General features: G+C 34.5%; 3 protein-coding genes, 1 long non-coding RNA gene and 1 pseudogene across 5 annotated transcripts; 2 read left to right on the top strand and 3 right to left on the bottom strand.

Annotated features, from left to right (window-relative positions):
- Positions 1–240: 240 nt before the first annotated feature.
- Positions 241–3,371, bottom strand: LOC143582454 (protein ANTAGONIST OF LIKE HETEROCHROMATIN PROTEIN 1-like). Its single transcript, XM_077065008.1, has 3 exons — positions 2,063–3,371; positions 345–443; positions 241–260 (listed from the first exon to the last, which is right to left on the bottom strand). Exons 1-3 carry the CDS (start codon positions 3,264–3,266, stop codon positions 241–243), a joined length of 1,323 nt encoding a protein of 440 aa, XP_076921123.1. The 5' UTR covers positions 3,267–3,371.
- A 209-nt stretch (positions 3,372–3,580) lies between these two features.
- LOC143582450 (uncharacterized) lies at positions 3,581–4,263 on the bottom strand. Its single transcript, XR_013143974.1, has 3 exons — positions 4,146–4,263; positions 3,990–4,066; positions 3,581–3,873 (listed from the first exon to the last, which is right to left on the bottom strand). It is a non-coding gene; the product is annotated as an uncharacterized LOC143582450 (long non-coding RNA).
- Positions 4,264–5,581: 1,318 nt separating this feature from the next.
- On the top strand, positions 5,582–8,807 carry LOC143582445 (putative nucleolar protein 5-2; annotated as a pseudogene). The gene is made up of 9 exons (XR_013143973.1): positions 5,582–5,668; positions 5,788–5,887; positions 5,976–6,017; positions 6,794–6,973; positions 7,059–7,223; positions 7,308–7,508; positions 7,588–8,084; positions 8,165–8,299; positions 8,379–8,807. The product of XR_013143973.1 is annotated as a putative nucleolar protein 5-2 (transcript).
- A 1,765-nt stretch (positions 8,808–10,572) lies between these two features.
- LOC143582449 (large ribosomal subunit protein P2B-like) lies at positions 10,573–11,809 on the top strand. Its single transcript, XM_077065006.1, has 3 exons — positions 10,573–10,685; positions 11,315–11,541; positions 11,634–11,809. The coding sequence occupies exons 1-3, from the start codon at positions 10,598–10,600 to the stop codon at positions 11,658–11,660; spliced, it is 342 nt and encodes a 113-aa protein (XP_076921121.1). The 5' UTR covers positions 10,573–10,597; the 3' UTR covers positions 11,661–11,809.
- Positions 11,810–16,685: 4,876 nt separating this feature from the next.
- Positions 16,686–20,409, bottom strand: LOC143582447 (protein kinase G11A-like). The gene is made up of 2 exons (XM_077065005.1): positions 19,773–20,409; positions 16,686–17,547 (listed from the first exon to the last, which is right to left on the bottom strand). Exons 1-2 carry the CDS (start codon positions 20,306–20,308, stop codon positions 16,758–16,760), a joined length of 1,326 nt encoding a protein of 441 aa, XP_076921120.1. The 5' UTR covers positions 20,309–20,409; the 3' UTR covers positions 16,686–16,757.
- Between the last annotated feature and the right edge of the window lie 726 nt (positions 20,410–21,135).

Below are 21,135 nucleotides of genomic sequence, written 5' to 3'. Positions count from 1 at the left end.
AACTTTACATTTTACACAAAGATTAGGGCGATTATATCAATCATAGTTGACAACAAAGATATGTAGTTATCTACATAGCATTAGTTACAGGACTAACACAACACAATTTCAAAAGAAAAGAATAGTCGAATGCTATTTACCAAAAATAAAATACTGTCATGTGTAAATAGGCATTGTAAAAAGATTTGAGAATCATAATCTAAACTAATCCCTAGCTTCCCTGCCACCACTTGTGCAACATCAGCCCTCACAAGTCACAACTACAACAACATATAGGTAATCAGTTTAAAATATAAAGTTAAAACCCATACAGAAAAGTAGTAATAAAATATGCCATGTTTTACCTTTAAATCTCGCTCCAGCCGAAGTCAGATGCTCAGCTTCATCAAGATGACGTAGACTAATGTGTTGCCAACAGCAAAATAGCTCCAACCGAGCAACAGCTAACATAAGCATGCAACAAATGGTCTAAAATGAGTAAAATGACTAAACTACTTGTAAATTTATATGTCGACCCAAATCAAAGTATACAACGGGCTGAGCATGACTCGCTTCCTTTGACTAAAAAAAATCTAAATGACTAAATAACCCTTGAAGTATATCTATTTAGTTCGTTTGACCCAAGTGGCCAAGTCAAAGTATATAAAAGCATGTGTTTAGACTTATACTTCTTGTTTGGATATTCTGTTAGTTCCCAAACACAAAAAAAAAATTATCTTTTTTCAAGTACATGAGGTCATACAGGGTGAGTTATCCATTGCCCACTGGTGAATCACTTGAGCCTATTACGTTTTCGGTTCAAATGAGCTAGTGTATTTAAGTACTCAACTGGAAGTGCAGGAACTAAACGTTTAACAACATAGTTTAGGTTGTATGTTGATAAAAGAAATGGAAATAGCTATATATACCATTAAAAAGTAATTCTCATAACAAAAAGCATATCTAAAAAACTCTCCATAATGAATAACCACTAAAGTATTTTGCATTAGAAGAAAGTCATTTTGAGAAAAAAAGTGACCAAAAAATACCCTTTCAGTAAAAAAAAACTAAAAACTTTTATTGAAAAATGGAGTGTCAAATTATGCACGCTTTGAGTAAGTTAACAAATTTAAGATCCCTTTTTCAGTTAATGAGTTTGGTAATTCGATTATTTTCTTGCTTATGAGCCAGTTTCAGTTGACTCTGTTTTTAATAAATTTCACCTAAAACAAATTGCATACTTTTCAATATCATCATTCAAGCAATGGGCCAAATAACATACCAAAACCAACTTTGCAATGATAATGGTTGAGCTGAAAAACCCATCCAGATCTGCATTTAAAAGTATTCCTTGCTACCTGCATCCCATCAAACAAAATAATTAAATATGTTCATCGACAATTTTAATTATGTAAATTAGAGCCTAGGCTCAGAAAACCATCACATCATTTCTAAAACCCAAACGGACAGAGGCGCATTTCATCGAACACCTCAGGGGCACCGCATCTAGCATCACAATACATGCAAGGCTTTGCACGTTGTTAGCAATATATGTTGCCAACATAATGTAAGTTCATGAAAACACAGATAATGTAAGTTCACTGTCTGCATGAGGCTCAGGTCCGCACAATGGCTGCAACATCCGTTGCATGCCTAAAAGCGGAGCATCAACACAGCCATAAAGCAATCTGCTATAGCCCATCAACTAAACGTGTACGTACCTCCAAACAAAGACGTTTAAGGAAAGTACAAAAACACAGATAAGGGGGGGAGGGGTGGTGGATGTGGTGTGATCACTCATCACACACCCCACCCAATTATATTGTGCCACATCACCAACCCAAATTCCATCACATGTGATGGTTTTTTACTAGGGGTGGTGGTGTGGTGTGATGGTGTGTGATGGAAATTTTTTTTTTTTTTTTTTTGTAACTTTAAAATTAAAACAATATTTAATAGAACTTAAAAATAAAAACAATAGTTTAATAGAACATAATTCAACTTAAAATTTATATATAAAAAATAAAAGTTACAACGAACGTCTACTCCTCGTCTGAATCCGGAAATTCCAAACCTAAAGAACCTATATGCGCAACAAGATCCCATCTCAACCGATGATGAATATCTTCACCCCGCAAGTCTAATTGGACATCATCGGGAACGGTAACATAAGTCGGAGGATCCGGTACCCAATCTGGAGAAATTGCATTTCCATCTTTTATTAACATATTGTGTAATATGATGCATGCATACACGTAGCTATAGATCGTGGGTTTTTTCATTGCACGAACCGGTCGACTGAGTATGCACCATCTACCCTTTAAAACACCGAAAGCTCTCTCGACATCTTTTCTTGCCGATTTTTGCAACTTCTTGAACGCCTTTTCATTGGTCTCGACAGGAAACGAAAAGGCTTTCACAAAAACAGACCATTGCGGGTAGATACCGTCGACAAGATAGTAGCCACGTCTGTAATATCTCTCGTTGACAAAGTACGGACAGAAAGGTGCGGTGCCATCTGTTACGCTCTGAAACAACGGTGATGTGTACAGAACAGTGATGTCGATGTTTGAGCCGGGAACACCAAAATAAGAATGCCAAATCCATAAATCATTTGACGCAACCGCTTCTAGTGAGATGGTCGGTCGTTTGATATCACCCCTAACATACGCCCCTCGCAACTCCCGTGGACAATTCCTCCATTCGATATGTGTACAATCGAGTCTACCGAGCATCCCTATAAAATGCCATCTAGCCTCGTGTGCGGCGTAAAGACGTGTAATGTCGTGTCTTGTTGGTTTTCGTAGAAACTCTTTGGCATACAATTTTATAATCGCGTTACAAAAGAATTGTAGACATTCACGTGAATTTCTCTCAGACATTTGTAAGTATTCATCGAATTGGTTGGGTGGGTTACCTGTCGCTAGTTGACGAATAGCGGATGTGCATTTTTGAAGCGGCGTAAAACTTCGTTTGCCTCTCGCGTCGTAAGATTCTTGAAACCATTCTTCGTTTGCTTCTACGTCGGCTACAATCTTTAAGAATAAAGATTTCGGCAAACGAAAGCGTTCCCTAAACGTCTCGTCGTTGTACTTCGGCTCCTCCACAAAATAGTCGTTCATTAGCACGTCGTGGGCATGTATACGATCACGCTCCACCACCTTTTTCTTTGGACGGCTCGGGCCTTCAAGTTTTTTGTATAGCAACGGGAACCATTCGAGAATGTCATCGTCCGAAGACAAAGAGCTATCGGTGTCTAAGGGCATCGAGTGTTTCGGAAATTCCATATTTTTTTGTTGTGAATGAAGGGGAAGTTTGAGAGTGTTTTTGAGTTGGATTTGGTTTTGATTTGGATTTGGTTATGTTTTTGTTTTGGTTTTATATTGGTTTTTTTTATTTAAACCCCCTCCCCCCAACGGCTAGATCCCCACCCAACGGCTACATTCCTTCTTGGAAATCACCCCCACCATGCGTGATGGCCATCACGCAAAATACCCATTTTCGCGTGACCATAGGACCGGCGGCGGTGTGGCTTTTCTCATCACGCGTGACGGGGAGGCCACCACGCACCATCCCGTCCGCCCTAAGGAAGGTCAAAAATAGCTACACGCCTGCCAAAGCTCAGGAACCCGTCATAGCTTCGGCGGCGGCCACATAAGGCCACAAATGGAAAAGAGAAGACTGGAAGAAACAATATAGGCAAGCACAAAACACAATGATCAGCCTCATACAATACCAAAGTAAACACCACAACCAGTAACTTATAAGGCATCATGTATTAAACATTCCATATTTAGAGCTAACCACATCAGTTCAGAAGATCAGATAGAAAACAATCACATCAGTTCTAGGGTTTCTGCAATTTGGGGTTTTAACGGCCACCGGAACATGCCGCTGAATTTGAAGTAAAACAACGCATAAACATAAAAAATAAGCCCTAAAGTCAACCAACTGACAAATTAATGTTTCATAAAAAAAACTGACAAATTAAATTATCAAAAGAAAATTACCAGAAAGCCGTCAAACGATATACCAAAACGCCGTCGTTCGATTCCGGTTACAGATGTCCGAGCTTCGTTTCAAGCTCCTGATAAAACAATTCAAATAAACATTAGGTCTCAAAGCAAAATTAAGAGAAATTAGGGCTAGAAGAAAAAAAGACATACCAGTGAGAGGTAAGGGTGCTTCCTCCTCGTCATTACCTTCGTCATCATCAAACTATGCCTCACCACCATCGGTTCATTGTTGAGGTGAGATATATGGAGAGAGAAAGGAGGATTTAATTTCTGTCTCATAAATTATGATGTTGGCTGAACATAATTAGAGGAATTGTTTGAGACTTGATACGCAGAGTGGTATGTAGGGGTGCCCAAAATACCCGAACTCGAATAAACTAATTCAGGTCAGGTTAATAGGGTCAAAAAACCTGAATTGTTAATATGGTCGGGTTCCGGGTTCATTTTTGGAAAAAGTTCGGGTTTCGGGTTAACCCGAATAACCCGATTAGTGGTGATACTTAACTTTAAATACAATGATGAAAAGATGAAATAAGCACTGTTAAGGCAATATTGAAAGCTTTATAAAGAAGTTAATTATTCTTATTGTTCATGAAACGTTCGATGGAAAGTTTATTTATGTTGTGCTCATTTAATTAAACAAACGAACATGAACACATGTTTCACTCGTTCATCTATGTTCGTGAACGTTCGTTTATGATCGTTCATTTAAGTTTGTTTGCGTTCATTCGTGTTCGTTTACATATTAATAGAAAATTATTAAACATTATTTGCATTTAGAAATTATATCACCCTAATATGTTTTATATTTGTTTGTTTTTGTTTATTTAAATGCGTTCATTTATGTATGTTTGTGTTCGTTAATGTATGTACATATATGTCATTCATGTTCGTTTATCTTTGTTTAAATATTTTCGTTTATGTTCGTGAATTGTTCGTTTAGATTTTAAATAAACGAACATGTTTGGTGTTTAAATAACGAACATGAACACAAATATTTGTTTGATTAAGTGTTCGTGTTCGTTAAAAGTTAAATGAACGAACACGGACATGCATTTGTTCATGTCCGTTTGGTTCGTTTACAGGTCTATATGCAATTATAATATAATTATTTGTAAAAGAAATTAAAAAGTGAGTGGAATAAGAAATTTTGCAATTTACAAGTTACAAACACAAAAAATAGCTTAAAATTATAAAGTAACATGGTTAACCTGACTAACCCGAAACCCGAATAACCCGAACCCGACTAACCCGAACCTTAATAGGGTCGGGTTGCGGGTTATATATTTTTTAAGGAAAACCCGACTAACCCGACCCGATTAACCCGAAACCCGATCGGGTTGACCCAATTAACACCCCTAGTGGTATGCACGGTTCAATAAGGAATGCACGCAAAACAAAAATATTTTAGAGATGGAATAGGAGATGCTGTACAATATAAGAAGCCAAGTGTACAACATTAGAAGCAGTCAAGAGTTGCAAATTAATATATAGTGTAATAATAATAATAATAATAATAATAACAATAATAATAATAATAATAAAACCAAAAATGGCATATTTATACCCAAACAGCCACTGCATCCATCTATTTAAACCCTAGACCCTAATTCTAATTCTTCATCACCCAACTTCCTCTTTTGCGGCAGCAGCAGCAACTCTTCTCTTCGGAGGTATAATAATAATCTCTCTCTTTCTAGGTTTACTCTTTCACCTCCGCCGCACACAACATCCACCTTCTTCTTCTTATTATTATTATCATCACATATCATTAATTAACTGTTATTTTCAGGACCAATTAGAAGTAAGTAACAATGTTAGTCCTCTTTGAAACCCCAGCGGGTTTTGCCCTCTTCAAAGTACTCGATGAAGGAAAGCTTTCTAAAGTCGATGTAAGTTGTTCATATGTATATGATATGATTGTATACGTTCTGTATATATGTGTGTGTGTTTCTGATTGTACGGGTTTTGTGTTTACAGGATTTGTCGAAGGAGTTCTCAACCGCCGACACAGCTAGACAGGTTTATTTTTGTAACGCTTTAATTATTCATTTCGTTTGTTAATTTCTAGTTATTATTATTATTATTACTTTTTTATTTATAAATCTGTTTTAAGGGTTTGAAGTGTTGTGTTTGTGGAGTTTAAACCTGTTTTTTTGATAATAAAGCTATGAATTTTTATTACATATATATATGTTTGTGTGTGTGATGATACTTTTTGTGAGGTCATTAGTTTTGATTTTTTGTTATTCTTATCCTTGTTTAGTTGGCTAACAAAACATGTACTTATGAACTTAACTAAAAAGATAACAGGTTTTATGACTATATATATATATATAGGTGTGTGTGTATATGCATATAAAAACGTTGATTGACATTATTTTTTCAAATAAATTTTTGATTTTTTTAATGGTCAAGTTATTTTTGTAACTATATATATATATATATTTGTGTGTGTGTGTGGTGATACTTTTATGGCGTTAGATCAATATGCATAGTCGCAAATAATCGAATCAACCGATTGTTCGGTAAACCCATGATCGATTAAGCGAAAATTGCGGTTAGGTTTTTGTTTTTATTTCATTCTCAATGTTTTTGGAGTATTATTCGAATCTTTTTATGTGGTTTATTATTTATAACTAAAAGAACAAAAAGTTTGCAGATACCTAGCGAAGTCTTTGATTTTTGGTTTTAGGTCACTTATTTCATTTTCACAGATGCTTGTTTGTTTATTGACACTGTCTTGTCTGACTTGTTTAACAAAACATGTACTAATGAACTCAACTCTATAACAACAGTTTGTAAAGCTAAAAGCTTTCTCCAAGTTTGAGAACACGTCAGAAGCACTATCAGCAGCCACACTCTTGATTGAAGGCAAAACAAGCAAAGACTTGCGTAAGTTTTTGCGTGCTAATTGTGATGGTGAGTCATTGGCTGTTGGAGACTCCAAACTTGGAAATGCTATTAAGGAAAAACTGGTAAGTTGTACTTAAGAGTTATGGCTCGAATATTTGTAATTTTTGTGTTGAATTTGGATTTTAAATTCGACTCACCATTATGCAGCAAATAGACTGTGTTCACAATCAGACTGTGATGGAACTTATGAGGGGAGTTAGAAGTCAATTGACAGAACTCATAACTGGTTTAGGTGCACAAGATTTAGCACCAATGAGCTTGGGTTTGTCTCATAGTTTGTCCAGATACAAGCTTAAGTTCAGCCCTGATAAGGTAACTTTTTTCTCGTTTGTTAATGATATCATACGTTTATGAATATGGTTTTGAAAAGTTTGTTTTGCAAATGTGATTGTACAGGTGGACACTATGATTATTCAAGCTATCGGCTTGTTGGATGATCTCGATAAAGAACTTAACACTTATGCAATGAGGGTTCGTGAATGGTACGGTTGGCATTTTCCCGAGCTTGTTAAGATTGTTCAAGACAATATTCTTTACGCTAAAGCAGTTAAGCTCATGGGTTACCGCACAAATGCTGCAAAACTTGATTTTTCTGAGGTATGTACATACTTTAATTAAATCTTCATTTTTGACTTTTTGTATATTCGCTAAGATATGTTTTTAACTGTTAAAATAGATACTACCTGAGGAGGTTGAGGCGGAACTAAAAGAGGCTGCTGTTGTTTCAATGGGAACTGAAGTCAGTGATCTTGATTTAGTGAATATTAAGGATCTTTGCGATCAAGTATTGTCGCTTTCAGAGTACAGAGCTCAGCTGTATGATTATCTAAAAAGCAGGATGAATACAATTGCCCCAAATCTCACTGCAATTGTTGGAGAGCTTGTTGGTGCTCGTCTTATTGCTCATGGTGGTAGTTTGTTGAATCTTGCAAAACAACCCGGAGTACAGTTCAGATTCTTGGTGCTGAGAAGGCTCTTTTTAGGGCTTTGAAGACAAAACACGCAACCCCTAAATACGGGCTTATTTATCATGCAAGTTTAATCGGTCAGGCTGCACCAAAACATAAGGGAAAGATTTCCCGTTCACTTGCTGCTAAAACTGCATTGGCAATTCGTTATGATGCTCTTGGAGATAATCAAGATAATTCCATGGGCTTGGAGAATCGCCTCAAGGTATTCTTGTTATTTTTTGTATTATTAGAGTGTCAAAATATTCTTTTTGTGAAAAGTTGATTTTTTTATAAAAAATGTAGCTTGAAGCAAGATTAAGAAATCTTGAAGGACGGGAGCTTGGTCGTTCTGCTGGATCAACTAAAGGCAAACCGAAGATTGAAGCTTACAACAAAGATTTCAAGAAGGGAGATGGAGCAATGATCACTCCTGCAAAGGTGCTTTCTTTAAATTCATTATTACTTCAACAAACATTTGTTTTTATTGTACTAAATTGGTGTTGGAATGTTTTTGCAGACTTACAATGCATCAGCAGACTCGGTTCTTGGTCGGATAGAAGCAGAAGCTGAGAAAGATGTGGAGATGGTACCAACTGATGATGGAAAGAAAGATAAGAAGAAAAAGAAAAAGAAAGTTGCTGATGATGAAGAAGAACAAGCAGATGCTGGTAAAAAGAAAGACAAAAAGAAAAAGAAACAGGCTGAAGCCGTTGAAGAGCCGAAGAATGAAGAGGAGACTGCTGAGAAGAAGAAGAAAAAGAAGAGAAAGCATGCAGAAGCTGATGATGAAGATGAGGCCGAAACCGAAAAACTAAGCAAGAAGAAGAAAGATAAGAAAAAGAAGAAAACAGAGGAGTAAGAAAGAATGTAGCTTTAGTTTTAAGAGTTTGAAAATTTTGGGAACTTGTTTGATGTTTTATTATGATGCTATTACCCTTGTTATTGTGGAAGGGTTAATTTTGGGATTCTGGAATGATGCAAGTGAGACTCACTCTTCATGTGTTTTTATGAAATGCTATTGTTTCTTTCTACTTGATTTCTGTTTTATGCTTTTGTTCAATTTGATAATTTGGCAAGGGCTTAAATATCTATGATTCAAGTTGTTGATCTTATTAGTTATTACTGGTAATCATTTCTTTTGGTAATCAATTTAACTTGGCTTTTTCATATTAAACATTCAAATTTAAAGGAAAAACCAATGACTTCTAATTTTAGTTATATTTGTCATAATTACGTAGTTAATTTATATGGAGCAAAATACATTTAGTTTATTAAAAAAATATAACATGTTTATGTAAATAAAAGCTCGATGAGCCTAGTCTAACTCGGTATATGAAGCTCAAACTCGTGATTGGTTAATCTTATGGCTTATATGGTTTGAGTTTGTTTAAACTCGACTAAGTTCAAGCTTACAGCAAACGTATAAAGTAACTTAGGAATGCTTGCATACTTCTTTGTATACAAATTTAAGAGTAACACTATTGAGATTTGTACTTTGTATATGAAAAAAATTTAAAACTGATTGAAAAAGTTCGATAAAATGATTTTAGGACTTTTTTTAAATTACACACATAAATAAAAAATAAAACTTTAGATACATTTCAAATAACTATTCAAATAAGGAAAAAAAATCATAAACTCGAGGAACTCATAATCTAAATTCAAATCAGCTACACATTCGTTTAAAAATTCAAAAAAAGAATTCGGTTTCCGAGTTTTCCAAATTCAATTCGAATAACATAACACTTTTGTCATTGAAAAGCACCGTTGGTAAATTTTCCCCTCCCACTACTTGAACCCCTAACCACTCCATGAAAGAAACCCTTTAGAAACCTCCATGTCCAACGACCACCCAATCAAAGTGGTGATGACAAGCTCATGGTGGTAAAAATCTCGATAAGTCACCAATTAATTTCACCTTATACCAATTAGTCTCTAGTCTTCATCTTACCACCCGACTAGCAAATACAACAACAGTGGGTAGTAGAAGTGCACAAACCGGTTTAAAACTCAAAACTGGTTCGGGTTAAAACCGGTTCGGTTTGGTCAACAAAAGTCAAAACCGGTTTATGATCGGTTTCGGTTCGGGTTGAAACCGGTTTCTTACCATGTTACGATCGGTTTCGGTTCGGCTTTTAATCTGTTTCGGTTCGGGGTTTGACCGGTTATTGTCCGGTTTTTGTCAGTTTCGGTTCGGTTAACCGGTTTGAAACCGGTTTTGGTGGAGAAAACTACAAACCGGTTCCAAACCTCCGGTTTCAATCGGTTCCAAACCGGTTTCTACATAACCGGTTTCAAACCGGTTCGGTTTCGGTTTGATTTCCGGATCGGTTCGGTTAACCGGTTTATTTGCCCACCTCTAGTGGGTAAGCTTATTAGTGGAGTATTAACTTTGTTTCTATCAAAATAAGTTAAAAAAACAGACTAATTATGATGAATGGGCCGGTCACATACATAATAGGCCAGCCCAATTCTCACCAAAAACTAAGCCCACAAACAGTAGAGCATGGGTCCAAACTGTTATAAATAAAGTTAGGGTTTCATGCCGGTTTTAGAACTCTAACCATATTAACCAGATAAAACATAGAGCGGCGGTAACTCATTTTACAGGCATCATCTTCTCTCTGATCTTCTATCTGTATTTTAGCTCTCAATTTCGCAATCACAAGGTTCGATTTTGTGGGTTTGATATTAATTATTATGTTTATTATGTTTTGTGTTGTTTGATGTAGCATAATGAAGGTTGTTGCTGCATACTTGTTGGCTCTTTTGGGAGGAAACACAAGTCCTTCTGCTGAGGATTTGAAGAACATCCTTGCTTCAGGTAATAGAACAGTTTAGTTACAAGATCCATTTTATTATTATTATTATTATTATTCAAAATGATGTTTTGATTTTTGATACATTGTTTGCTATAATTAGATAATGGTTGACTGATAAAGTTTGCATCCTTTAGATTTATAAGTTGTGTGTTTTGTTTAATGTTAGTTAGTAGTTTGGTAACTGGAAACTTACATGTGAATTAGATAATAATCAAGAGGTTATTTGTTTTGTATGTCTGCACATAGTGTTGTAGAATTTGCTAGGCGCTAGTCGGGCGATGGTGTAGGGACTGGTGATTAATTGTGGTTTATTGGATTGGAATATATATATATCTGGTTTTTGAAATATTCAAATATATACCAATTTTTAAGTTAAAAATATTCTATGTTGACCGGGTTTGACCAAATTAATCAGCAACTATTCGGTGCGGTAGGGCCTAGAGGGTTTTTTTGTTTTACGATTATGTCTGCACATAACCGAGTGATTTTTAAAATTTTGTTTCTTTGTTTGCTATATAAATTTGTGCTTAATAACTGGAGTGATTGTTATAACATGAAATGTATGATCTTTTTAGGTGCTGTAATCTGTTGAGATTTTGTACTCATGGTAGATGTTTCTGTTGTTATGCAGTTGGAGCTGATGCAGATGATGACAAAATTGAATTGCTTTTGACACAAGTTAAGGGTAAGGATATCACTGAATTGATTGCATGTGGAAGGGAGAAGTTGGCTTCAGTTCCGTCTGGTGGCGGTGGTGTTGCAGTTGCTGCTGCAGCTGGTGGTGGTGCTGCACCTGCAGCCGCTGCTGCTGAGACAAAGAAAGAGGAGAAGGTAGAAGAGAAGGAAGAGTCTGATGATGTAAGCTTGATCTTGGTTTTCATTTGAGTTAATAATGTAAATTATTGATTTTGTTACTAGTATCTGACTTTTTTTATTGATTTGTTTTGCAGGACATGGGATTCAGTTTGTTTGACTAAGGATCTTGATACCAAACGTTTTCTTGTGTCATTTTTGGATATTATATTTTTGTTAGTGATTTCTAAGTTTTATGATCAAATGTTGGATTTTGTTAGACCTTGGAAAAGTTTCTTATGACCTTTTAATGAAGTGTTTTTCTTTTCAAATCCCTCTGGAAGTGGTTATTTTGCATTTATGGTACTTCTTGCATACAGTGAAAAATCTACCCAGTGTTTTTCTTTAGAAGTGTTGTATGGTGTGACCTTCGCTATTAGACTTTCTGAGCATGATGGGTGGAATTGATATGGACATCTTGTGTCGCTGCATTTGGTCCATTTTGTCTTGCATAACCTAACCTTATATCCAATTGATGTGGATTTGGTCTTTGTCAAGTTACCTGGTTAGTAGGTGTAGTTGGTCACATGTGCTCTTCATATGGTAAGTGAGACCTGTAAGTTGGTATTGATGATGACAATATAATGTTACCTTGACAATCTATGGTGCTTGATTCGCTTCAAAGAGTTGGTGAGTGGTGTGAAAGTCCTTAAATAATACTTTTAGCGTTATATACATAGTCGTATTATTTCTACCATCTTCGTTTTTGTTTTTAGAAAATATATAATACGAGAATTTTTATAGTGCGAGAATTTTTAACTTGAACGCTGCTTGATCAATGAAGGTGTTTGCAAACCTTGAAAAAAAGCAGATATAAGTGTTTTTGTACCTTTACTCGTATTGTCAGAACAATTAATGTGGTGTAATATTAGCTTAGATAACGAATGTTGTGGATGCGGGACTATTAGTTCCAGTGAAATACCTTGTTTATAGAATCAATGAACTATAAATAACTTGTAGATCATAGGGCCATACTCCACATCTAGTTTTAGAGCTAGTGCTTTGTCTAAATTTAACTATTGTATGATCATACAAAGACACGATAATCCCGTGACATAAGGCACACTGTACACAAGTGACATTGCTAATGATTGGGAGGACACTTTTGATGTAAAAACATTGTGTAAATACTTGCAGAAGAAAGACGACCAACATCGAGGACCTCACGAATCTATTATTTAGGAAAACAACAATTGTTGTGGAATGAGACTATCTCAGAGGACTTGATATGCAACTTCATCAACCACCAAATGTTTTTTATGAACACACATCGAGATAAGTACCTTCAAAATGTAGTATGAAATCAGTATCGTATTGTCTTAAGGTATGAAAACTCACTTTACTTGAACAAAATGCACATCAACAATGTCTCACCATGTGAGCTAAAGTTTCAAGATGACTACATTCCAAGCAGCACTTGACTTATAATGGTGCTAACGATTGATCAAAACATGTAACACAACACAACACATCACGTCACATAACCATATCTTTTAATTTGTTCTTGATATTGTAACATTCTCTTAATCAGACCTTTTATATGTTGTGAAAGAGTAAATAAACGAATTCATGAACTTATTAACTGGGATTACCAACTCAAAACCTTTAAATACTTGCAACGGCCTACAAATTGACGTTCAACTCTCCCCCTGTATACACCCTTGAACTTACTCATATGCTTCAAATAACCTACGCACGTAATATGGCATAATGAAACATCCCTAGCTAGGGACATTTCGTGGCCTAGGCCTCTCAAAGGCCCGAAAATATAGTGATTTTTTTCATGATTGTGTACATTAAGTGGCGTGTGACTCTTATGTCTCCATGTTGACTCTTATGTCTCCATGTCGATCGTGTCCACTACTCCTCTTGCCAGCTATTGCCATCACTTGCTCTGAATAGTGAAATATGAAGGAATTTCACGTTATTACACAAAATAAATTATACATAAAAGATTTTCCGGATGATGCGCAGAATTTAAAAGACACGTTATGTTGATATGGGCCGAATTACATATATCCGGTTGTGACCGGGCTTTTAGCCTAAAAATGGTTTAAAGTTTGAACCCATCGTTGAGTGTGAATATCATTTAAATTATGATAATATTGAATAGACTGTGATGTTTCTGTTTAGCTCTTTTCAAACCAACCTAAGATAGATGACAAATGGTCCAAACCCCACCATTGCACCACCGCGGGGAACAGATTCACATGGTGGGACGATGTTAAACCGCCAATGGATGGTGGTGGCTGCCCCTGTCACTAGGTATATATCCTCTTCAACTCTTTCAACCACAAACATACCTTTCTTTGCCCCATGGTCGTTGACATATTCACTTGTTGATGTGTTTAATAATCCGTTTAAACAAACGGATATAAACAATACATATTTTGGATTATTCATTCTTCCAACACAATAGTACAAAGAATCGATCGACACAACTTGGTATTTCATATGACAGGCATGTTCTTGATGTTTGTTGTCGTGTTTTTGTTATTAACTTTAAATACTTTTATATTATAAAGTAAGTTAGAAATTGCACCCTTGAAAAGAAGCAATGAGTTGTCCATATAACTTTAAGCAACTTGCTTAGACTCAAATAAACATGTGCTATATATATAACATAAAGTTCTTGATTCATTTATGATTATATATATTAAGCCTGGTAAAACGGACGAATGGACGATCAGGTTATGGATTTGAGACGTAAATTTTATGTATGATCTATGGTTTCAGTTTTGGAACACTTAAGCGATCTAACACTAACATCTAATTATTTTTAACCGGAAAACACCCTATGTGTCTTGTACATGAGACTATGAGAGTATTTCAGGTTTTCTTGATATTACTTTCATTTATTTTTTAAAGTCATTCAACAACTAATACAAGATATGTTATTATATTAAAAGACAGTTATTATTTAAAACTCAAGCTCGGCATGTGAGTAATTTTCAAGCTCAAGTTTAGCTCATTTATCATTTTTTTATTAATTTACACCCATTCATAATTTATTTTTGTATGTATTTTAGTTATAGTTTTTGTATATAACACAATACATATTTTTATTATTTTATTATATGTTTATATGTAATATTAACGGTTATATAAATACATGTTTGGTCACGTCTATCAGCTTGAACTCGACAAATGAAGCCCAAGTTCGGGCTCATTCAATACTAAACAAGCATAAGTTAAGTTTGAGCTTGGCTCGATGTGAGAACTTAGCGAGCCAATCTATTGTAGCTAACAAACGCTTTGACCCACATACAGATTTCCAATTAATCCATTATGTAATTATGTTGGTGCCCATAATACAAATTACGAAATAGTGTTGACTCAAACTAACCCGTTATCTCTATTTTAGTTAAAGATTGCCATATACGGATTTGCAACGTCTATGCGCGCTTACTTTTTTGCAACAATATTACGTGTTTAATGGTAATTTTAATATAATTACCGTATTTTATCAATGTTATTTATCATGTTATAGAAACAACCGCAAAAACAAATTCTTTACACTAACTATATACTTGCGATTCAATAGATCAGATGAAAATGGAATGACCAAATTTTATTGTACTATAAAAAATCAATGGACAACATTGTTGTTTGCATTCTCTTGGTTATGAGCATCCTAGTGTAGATGTGTTTGGTCGATTTTAGGATGTAACACCAACATGGAGGAGATAGATGAGAGGAGTAATCCAAACATGTGTACACTACTACACATGACGACGAAGTATCATTTAGTAACATCCATCAAAGATATTATTCCAATAGGTTTTTGAAACTAAATGGAATGATTCGACCTATAAACTTGTGGTTCTCGAACCTTCCCTTCATCACAAGATAATGATTCCAGTTGTACTGTCAATTTTTGGATGCAACCGGACACAAAAGCTCAACAAGGATCATATTTTGGCTGCATAGAAAATATAATGCATCTATTAATATACCAAAATATTTGAGTTTTCTTTTTTTTTCTTTTTAATTTTCTCATTTGTATATGGTATTTTATAGAATTTATAATTATGTAACGTTATATTTAACCAAATAATGACATAAAATACTATACATTGTCAAATGAAGACTAGTTAGATCAAAAACCGCTCACGGATCTAGTTGAATACCCTTGAACCATCTCAACTTTGATTCGCCGGCTACATCAAAGATAACTGAACTAGCTAACCGGATCGCTTATTTGAAGCAAGTTTTCAAATTTGTTTACCTTCTAATTTTCTTTGTTCAAACTCTCATTTAATGATCATTTTTTGGCTGTATATATTATTTATTAGGTAAATTGAAAATAAATAATTTTACATTTTGTGTATTGGCCGATAATAATCTTATCTTTAAAAATTACTACCAAAGGTCTAACCTTTCAACTATTTTTTGTCTCAATAGACCTCGTTAAAAGAAATTAACGTCGTTAAGTTTTTTTACAAGCTTCAATCCGATGTTTTAGGGCTTTTGAGTTAAGGAAAGAAAACAAGTCGATTGATGCAAAACTATCTCGAACCAGTGATTCAATTAAATTTTGTTAATTGAAAATTCAAACACCTTAAAAGAAACAATGTTTCGTTGTTTGGATCATCGTTTCGAGATAACTTTTACATCAGTCAACTTGTATCCTTCTTCCGCCCTAAAACGTCGGAAAAAAACTTAACGGCGTTAAGTGTTTTTAACAGAGGTCCATTGAGACAAATAAAGTTGAAATGTTAGACCATTGATAGTGATTTTTAAAACTGGGATTATTATATGCCAAAACAAGATAACAAGGTTTAGGAGATTATTTATTTCCAATTTACTTTATTTATTAGTACCTCATATTTTTTAAATACAATAAATTCGCTCCAAAGTTATAAGATAAAAACTGCTTCATTTTTTACTATACTTTGTTACATATTTTTTTTAATTGCCAAATTATTTCTAAGTAATTTAATTTTTTAAACCAAAACAAACGTTATAATCAATTTTTGGAACATCTCTTAATCATAATCTACTTTGACCATCTACAGTCTACACACGCTTTATAACCGATAACACGGTTGGCTATGAATTGTAATTTACCCGTCACACAAAAAATTCAATGCATAAGACCATAAATAAACTATAAGTAGGCTAAATAGTAAATACATTAGATTTTTTCTTCATAACATAAGTGTAAAAACCAATATTACACTATAGTATACAATTAACCAAATATAAAATAACTCCACACACTAATAATACTCCACCGGATTGTCGGAGCAACTATCATCCGACACAACTTCACGACTAATTGGCAGCGGAACATGCGGTGGTGTTGTACATCTCAACAAAGCCCAATTCACACCTTGAAAAAACGAATGGTGTTTAATGGGCGACGCCCCCATCGTCGACCCTAACCGCCTCACGGGATCCTTAACCAGCAACTGCGATATCAAATCCTTCGCACTAGACGGAATCACAGGCTCTTTCGGGAACTCTAGAGCCCGAGCCACAATATTAGCTAAAGTTAACTCATTATCCACCCCTTTAAAAGGCGTCACACCATAAAAAAGTTCATACATAAATATCCCTAGCGTCCACCAATCCACCGCACTCCCATGTCCCTCACCAGAAACAATCTCGGGAGCTAGGTACTCGTGGGTCCCAACAAACGACATAGACCGAACGTCCACCGGCTCGGCAACAAACTGTGGGCCCCTCTGGGACCCGGTTTTTTTCTTTTTGCGTTTAGATAATTTTAAACATGAGACTGAGGGGACAATGCAGTTTGGGAGGATGCATGAAGAGGATGTGACTTTGGGTGGGTCGAAGGCGTTGGGCGGTGGTGGGTTAGGTCCGTTGTCGGAGAAGACTTGAGCCGGGGTGGAGGCCGTGACGTCGCATTTTAAGGAGAGATCGAAGTCGGTTAGCATAATGTGACCGTCGGATCGGACTAAAACATTTTCGGGTTTGAGGTCTCGGTAAACAATGTCTAGCATGTGAAGGTACTCGATAGCAACAATCACTTCTGAGGCGTAAAACCTGGAAATTAATATGTTCATTAACATTGTAGCAAATACATTGAAATCAAGTGATTACAATACAAAATTAAAACTTTGATTAACTAGAAAGATGGCTAGTAGATGAAAAGTATTATATTACAGACAAGAGAATTAATGTGGTTTATAATTGATATTTAATACTTATACGGAAATAAAGAAATAAGGTAGGTATATAAGCCTTAATGCAATTAAGGTGTCGTGATCTATAGATGAAAATGTTAAATGCTAGTAGTAGTTATGGACAGCCAACAATTATTAATTGTACGTAAATGAGTTTGAATAATCCTACCCACTAGCTAGCCTATAGGTGTCTTGTATCTTTGACTTGTCTATAAAATCTTATATAATTGAAAAGTCGGTGATTTATACCTTATAGGTAATAAAATTATTGGGGTCCTTTGATGGAAATGTGATAAAAATTAGAACAATATTGAGAAGATTAGCACTACCTTTATACAAGAAAAACATGGGGATAAAATACAAATAAAATAAAATTTTAGGGACTGTAAAAAAAGTATTTACATTTGATAAAACGGTGAACTTGTTTAAAATATATTACAAAGATAAATTTACCATCGATCTTTCCTTTTCGTATGTCATTAAACTAAAGCTAGAAGAATAAATAAAAGACAGTTAAAATCCAACTAGTTCGAGTTTGAAAAATTATTCAAAAAGTGGGCTTGAAATGAGCCAAATATAAGATTAAGTTAATTAACATTGCGTTCTCGGATTTAAAAAACAAGGAACAAAAAACGATAAGATTAAATAGGGGAAAAAAGTAAAATAAATTATATACTTAAAAGACATTCTCGAGTTAAATAAAAGAAAAAAACGTGTTAATTATATTATTGAGTTAGATCGAAGGAAAATATATTAAAAAAATTGTAACTTTACAATTATGTCTTATAGCAACATGAAAAAGAGAATTGAGATATGACAAATTAGTAATATTGTAATGGGCTACAAACGTTCATTCACAATTAGACCATATTTGGCAAAGTTTTGAAGAAAAAAAACCCTAACGTTTCTTTCCATTTTTTTTCTTAAAAAAAACTCAAGAATGAAAAAAAAAATTTATTATTATCTTTTATTTTCCAAACTCTTAATGACAGTATGAGATCAGGACGACACCAATAGTTTAGATTAAACCTTATAAATATCATGTATGTTTTTAATCTTGTAATTTTATATTCCGTCATCTCATGTAGATGCAAGCTCAGTGTTACATATATTAATAACATACATATTCTAGAAAGGAAAAAAAAAGTTAAACGTGATTATGAAATAAAATAATAATTTCTTTTAATTAAACCCGTTTACTAAACCTTAGACCAAGCCAAAGTAAGACCCACGTTGCAACAATCAAGATCTGCAAAAGTTTGACTTTTAAATACGCACACGAACTCACGTGTACTCGACCCATGTGATGTGTATAGGTAATCAAAGCCCAGTCTACCATAACACCGTGTTCCACCGCGGGTCCCTTGCAGGTTCTTCCTATATGGTCCCCGTGCTCACGGGACGTTAACGGCCGTTGATTTTTTTAAACAAAATACCGGACCACAACTTAAACCATACGCTTGTGATACAAACGATCGTTAAAAATAACAGATTTATTGACTTCTGAATATGTTTTTATAGCTATTTGTGTATTGATTAAATTTTTAAATGATAAACGAACAAAACATGTTATAATAAGTTAATTTAATTAAATGAACGGAATTTTTTTTGACATATTTGTTCATTTATTAAATAAACTTCTATTTTATAACTATTTATCTATTAATTAAAGGATCATTAGTTGTAATATTCTTAACTTTCCCCATTAACATGGTTGTTTAATTAAAATTTAAATGTACACGACAAATGTTGTTGTTCGTTTATTTATATAAACGAACAAAACTTTTTAAAAATATTCATTCGTTTAATAAATAAACACTTATTTTGTTACTACTTGTTTATGTTTTAAAATTTAAATGAGCATAAATGAATGAACAAAACGTCTATTAATATACCTTCACTTGAATAAATAAACGAAATTTTATGTTCATATTCATTCATTTATTAGATATATTCATTTCATTACTACTTTTTTATTAATTAAAATTTAAATAAACAAAACGTATGTTTATGTCCGTTTATTTATTAAACTTCAAAAAAAATGTATTTATGTACGTCCATTTATTAAATAAACAGACTTCTAACCTGACGGCCGATTCAGGGAAGCGTTTAAACGGCTGACGTTGACGGAGAACATGAAGATCCCCACCGGGACAAAACTCCGTCAACAAACACGACCATTTTGGAGACTCTAGCGACGCGTAAAGCGTCGGTAGAAACGGATGCTCCAACATTTCCAAAATCTCCTTCTCTGTCCTCGCCCGTCCTTCTTTATTCCGGCTCGCCAACTCCCTCTTATCCATAACTTTCGCCGCAAAAACCGCCGGCAAATCACAACTATTATTATTATTATTATTATTACCCTTAATCTCTGATAAGTAAACAGACCCAATATCACCGGTACCCAGGCGTTGAATGAACCGGAGATCCGTGAATGATAAAGTAGAACCGGGTTTAAATTTAAAGCCGGAAGGAATGGAGTGTTTGGAAGTGGTGGTTGTCCGGGTGGTTTCGGAACTGGAGCTAGTGCTGCGGTTGATGTCGGTGGCGGTGGTGGTTGAGTTGAAGCTGACGCTTTGGAGGTCGTCGGAGATGTCGTCGGCGGTCCATGGCGGTTCCATTGCCGGAAAGAGAGTGAAAAGATGTGGGAAGAAAGTGAGGCATGAAATTGGTTTTGAAGAGTAGAGGTTGGGCCCACAATATGTTATTAATATATCATCTGATGGTATTAGAAGGCCTGGGCCCAGTTGATATCTTAGAGAAATAATTCATTAGTTTGCACTTTGCATTACTTTTTAGTGTTTAAATTCTTTTGTGTTAAGTGTAGTTAATGTTGTGTGATCTTGTTAATGACTACTCACCATTTGAAATACTTTTATTTAAAAAAAAAACTAAAATAATGTACATAATATAGTTACCATGAGACCAGGATCATTCCTGAAAATTGTTAAGAATTTATTGTGACTAAAAATTTGAGCCACGAATCTAAAACTTTTTTAATTACGTTTATGCTTTTAAATTAGGTAAATGGTTTATAACATGAGTGTGCTGAATTATTTTTCTCTTCTAATTGTAGGCCTTTATCGGTCTGAATCATCGCTCACCAGGTCTCCCGAGGAACAAATATGCATGAGACATATTTACAAAACGGATTTTAAATGAAGAAATGTGGGTATTGCATTATTTACCTTCACATTATTCATGGTAAGAAAAAAAAATACCATTTAAATATTCTCTTTAGTTTGTTTATCTTGTTTTATACAGGAGTATGTTCTTTTTCTTTTTATAATTTAACTAAAATTAATATTCTCTAAATTTATCATTATTTTATAAAAACCAAACATATCTCTATCTTTATATTTTTAAATTATTATTGCTTTTCTCGTTCTTTTATACTTAAGGTAAAAACTCTAATACTTGTGATACATAACAAAATATATCATCAGAT

This window comes from Bidens hawaiensis, unplaced genomic scaffold, assembly GCF_021521415.1.
Source record: "Bidens hawaiensis isolate Kalapana, Puna unplaced genomic scaffold, B.hawaiensis_p1.1 tig00031748_1, whole genome shotgun sequence".
Lineage (NCBI taxonomy): Eukaryota > Viridiplantae > Streptophyta > Magnoliopsida > Asterales > Asteraceae > Bidens > Bidens hawaiensis.
Note: the sequence above shows the minus strand (reverse complement) of the source record. Positions and strands in the feature narration are given on the sequence as shown.

What these genes read in the sequence shown, in the direction of transcription:
- LOC143582447 (XM_077065005.1), bottom strand. Translation starts at nt 20,308, where the DNA reads ATGGAACCGCCATGGACCGCCGACGACATCTCCGACGACCTCCAAAGC. An exon ending in TTCCCTGAATCGGCCGTCAG is followed by an intron (nt 17,548 to 19,772) that starts GTTAGAAGTCTG and finishes ATTAATTTCCAG; the next exon opens with GTTTTACGCCTCAGAAGTGA.
- LOC143582449 (XM_077065006.1), top strand. Translation starts at nt 10,598, where the DNA reads ATGAAGGTTGTTGCTGCATACTTGTTGGCTCTTTTGGGAGGAAACACA. An exon ending in GAAGAACATCCTTGCTTCAG is followed by an intron (nt 10,686 to 11,314) that starts GTAATAGAACAG and finishes GTTGTTATGCAG; the next exon opens with TTGGAGCTGATGCAGATGAT. An exon ending in AGAAGGAAGAGTCTGATGAT is followed by an intron (nt 11,542 to 11,633) that starts GTAAGCTTGATC and finishes TTTGTTTTGCAG; the next exon opens with GACATGGGATTCAGTTTGTT.
- LOC143582454 (XM_077065008.1), bottom strand. Translation starts at nt 3,266, where the DNA reads ATGGAATTTCCGAAACACTCGATGCCCTTAGACACCGATAGCTCTTTG. An exon ending in GGATCTTGTTGCGCATATAG is followed by an intron (nt 444 to 2,062) that starts GTTCTTTAGGTT and finishes TGCTTATGTTAG; the next exon opens with CTGTTGCTCGGTTGGAGCTA. An exon ending in GGCTGGAGCGAGATTTAAAG is followed by an intron (nt 261 to 344) that starts GTAAAACATGGC and finishes ATGTTGTTGTAG; the next exon opens with TTGTGACTTGTGAGGGCTGA.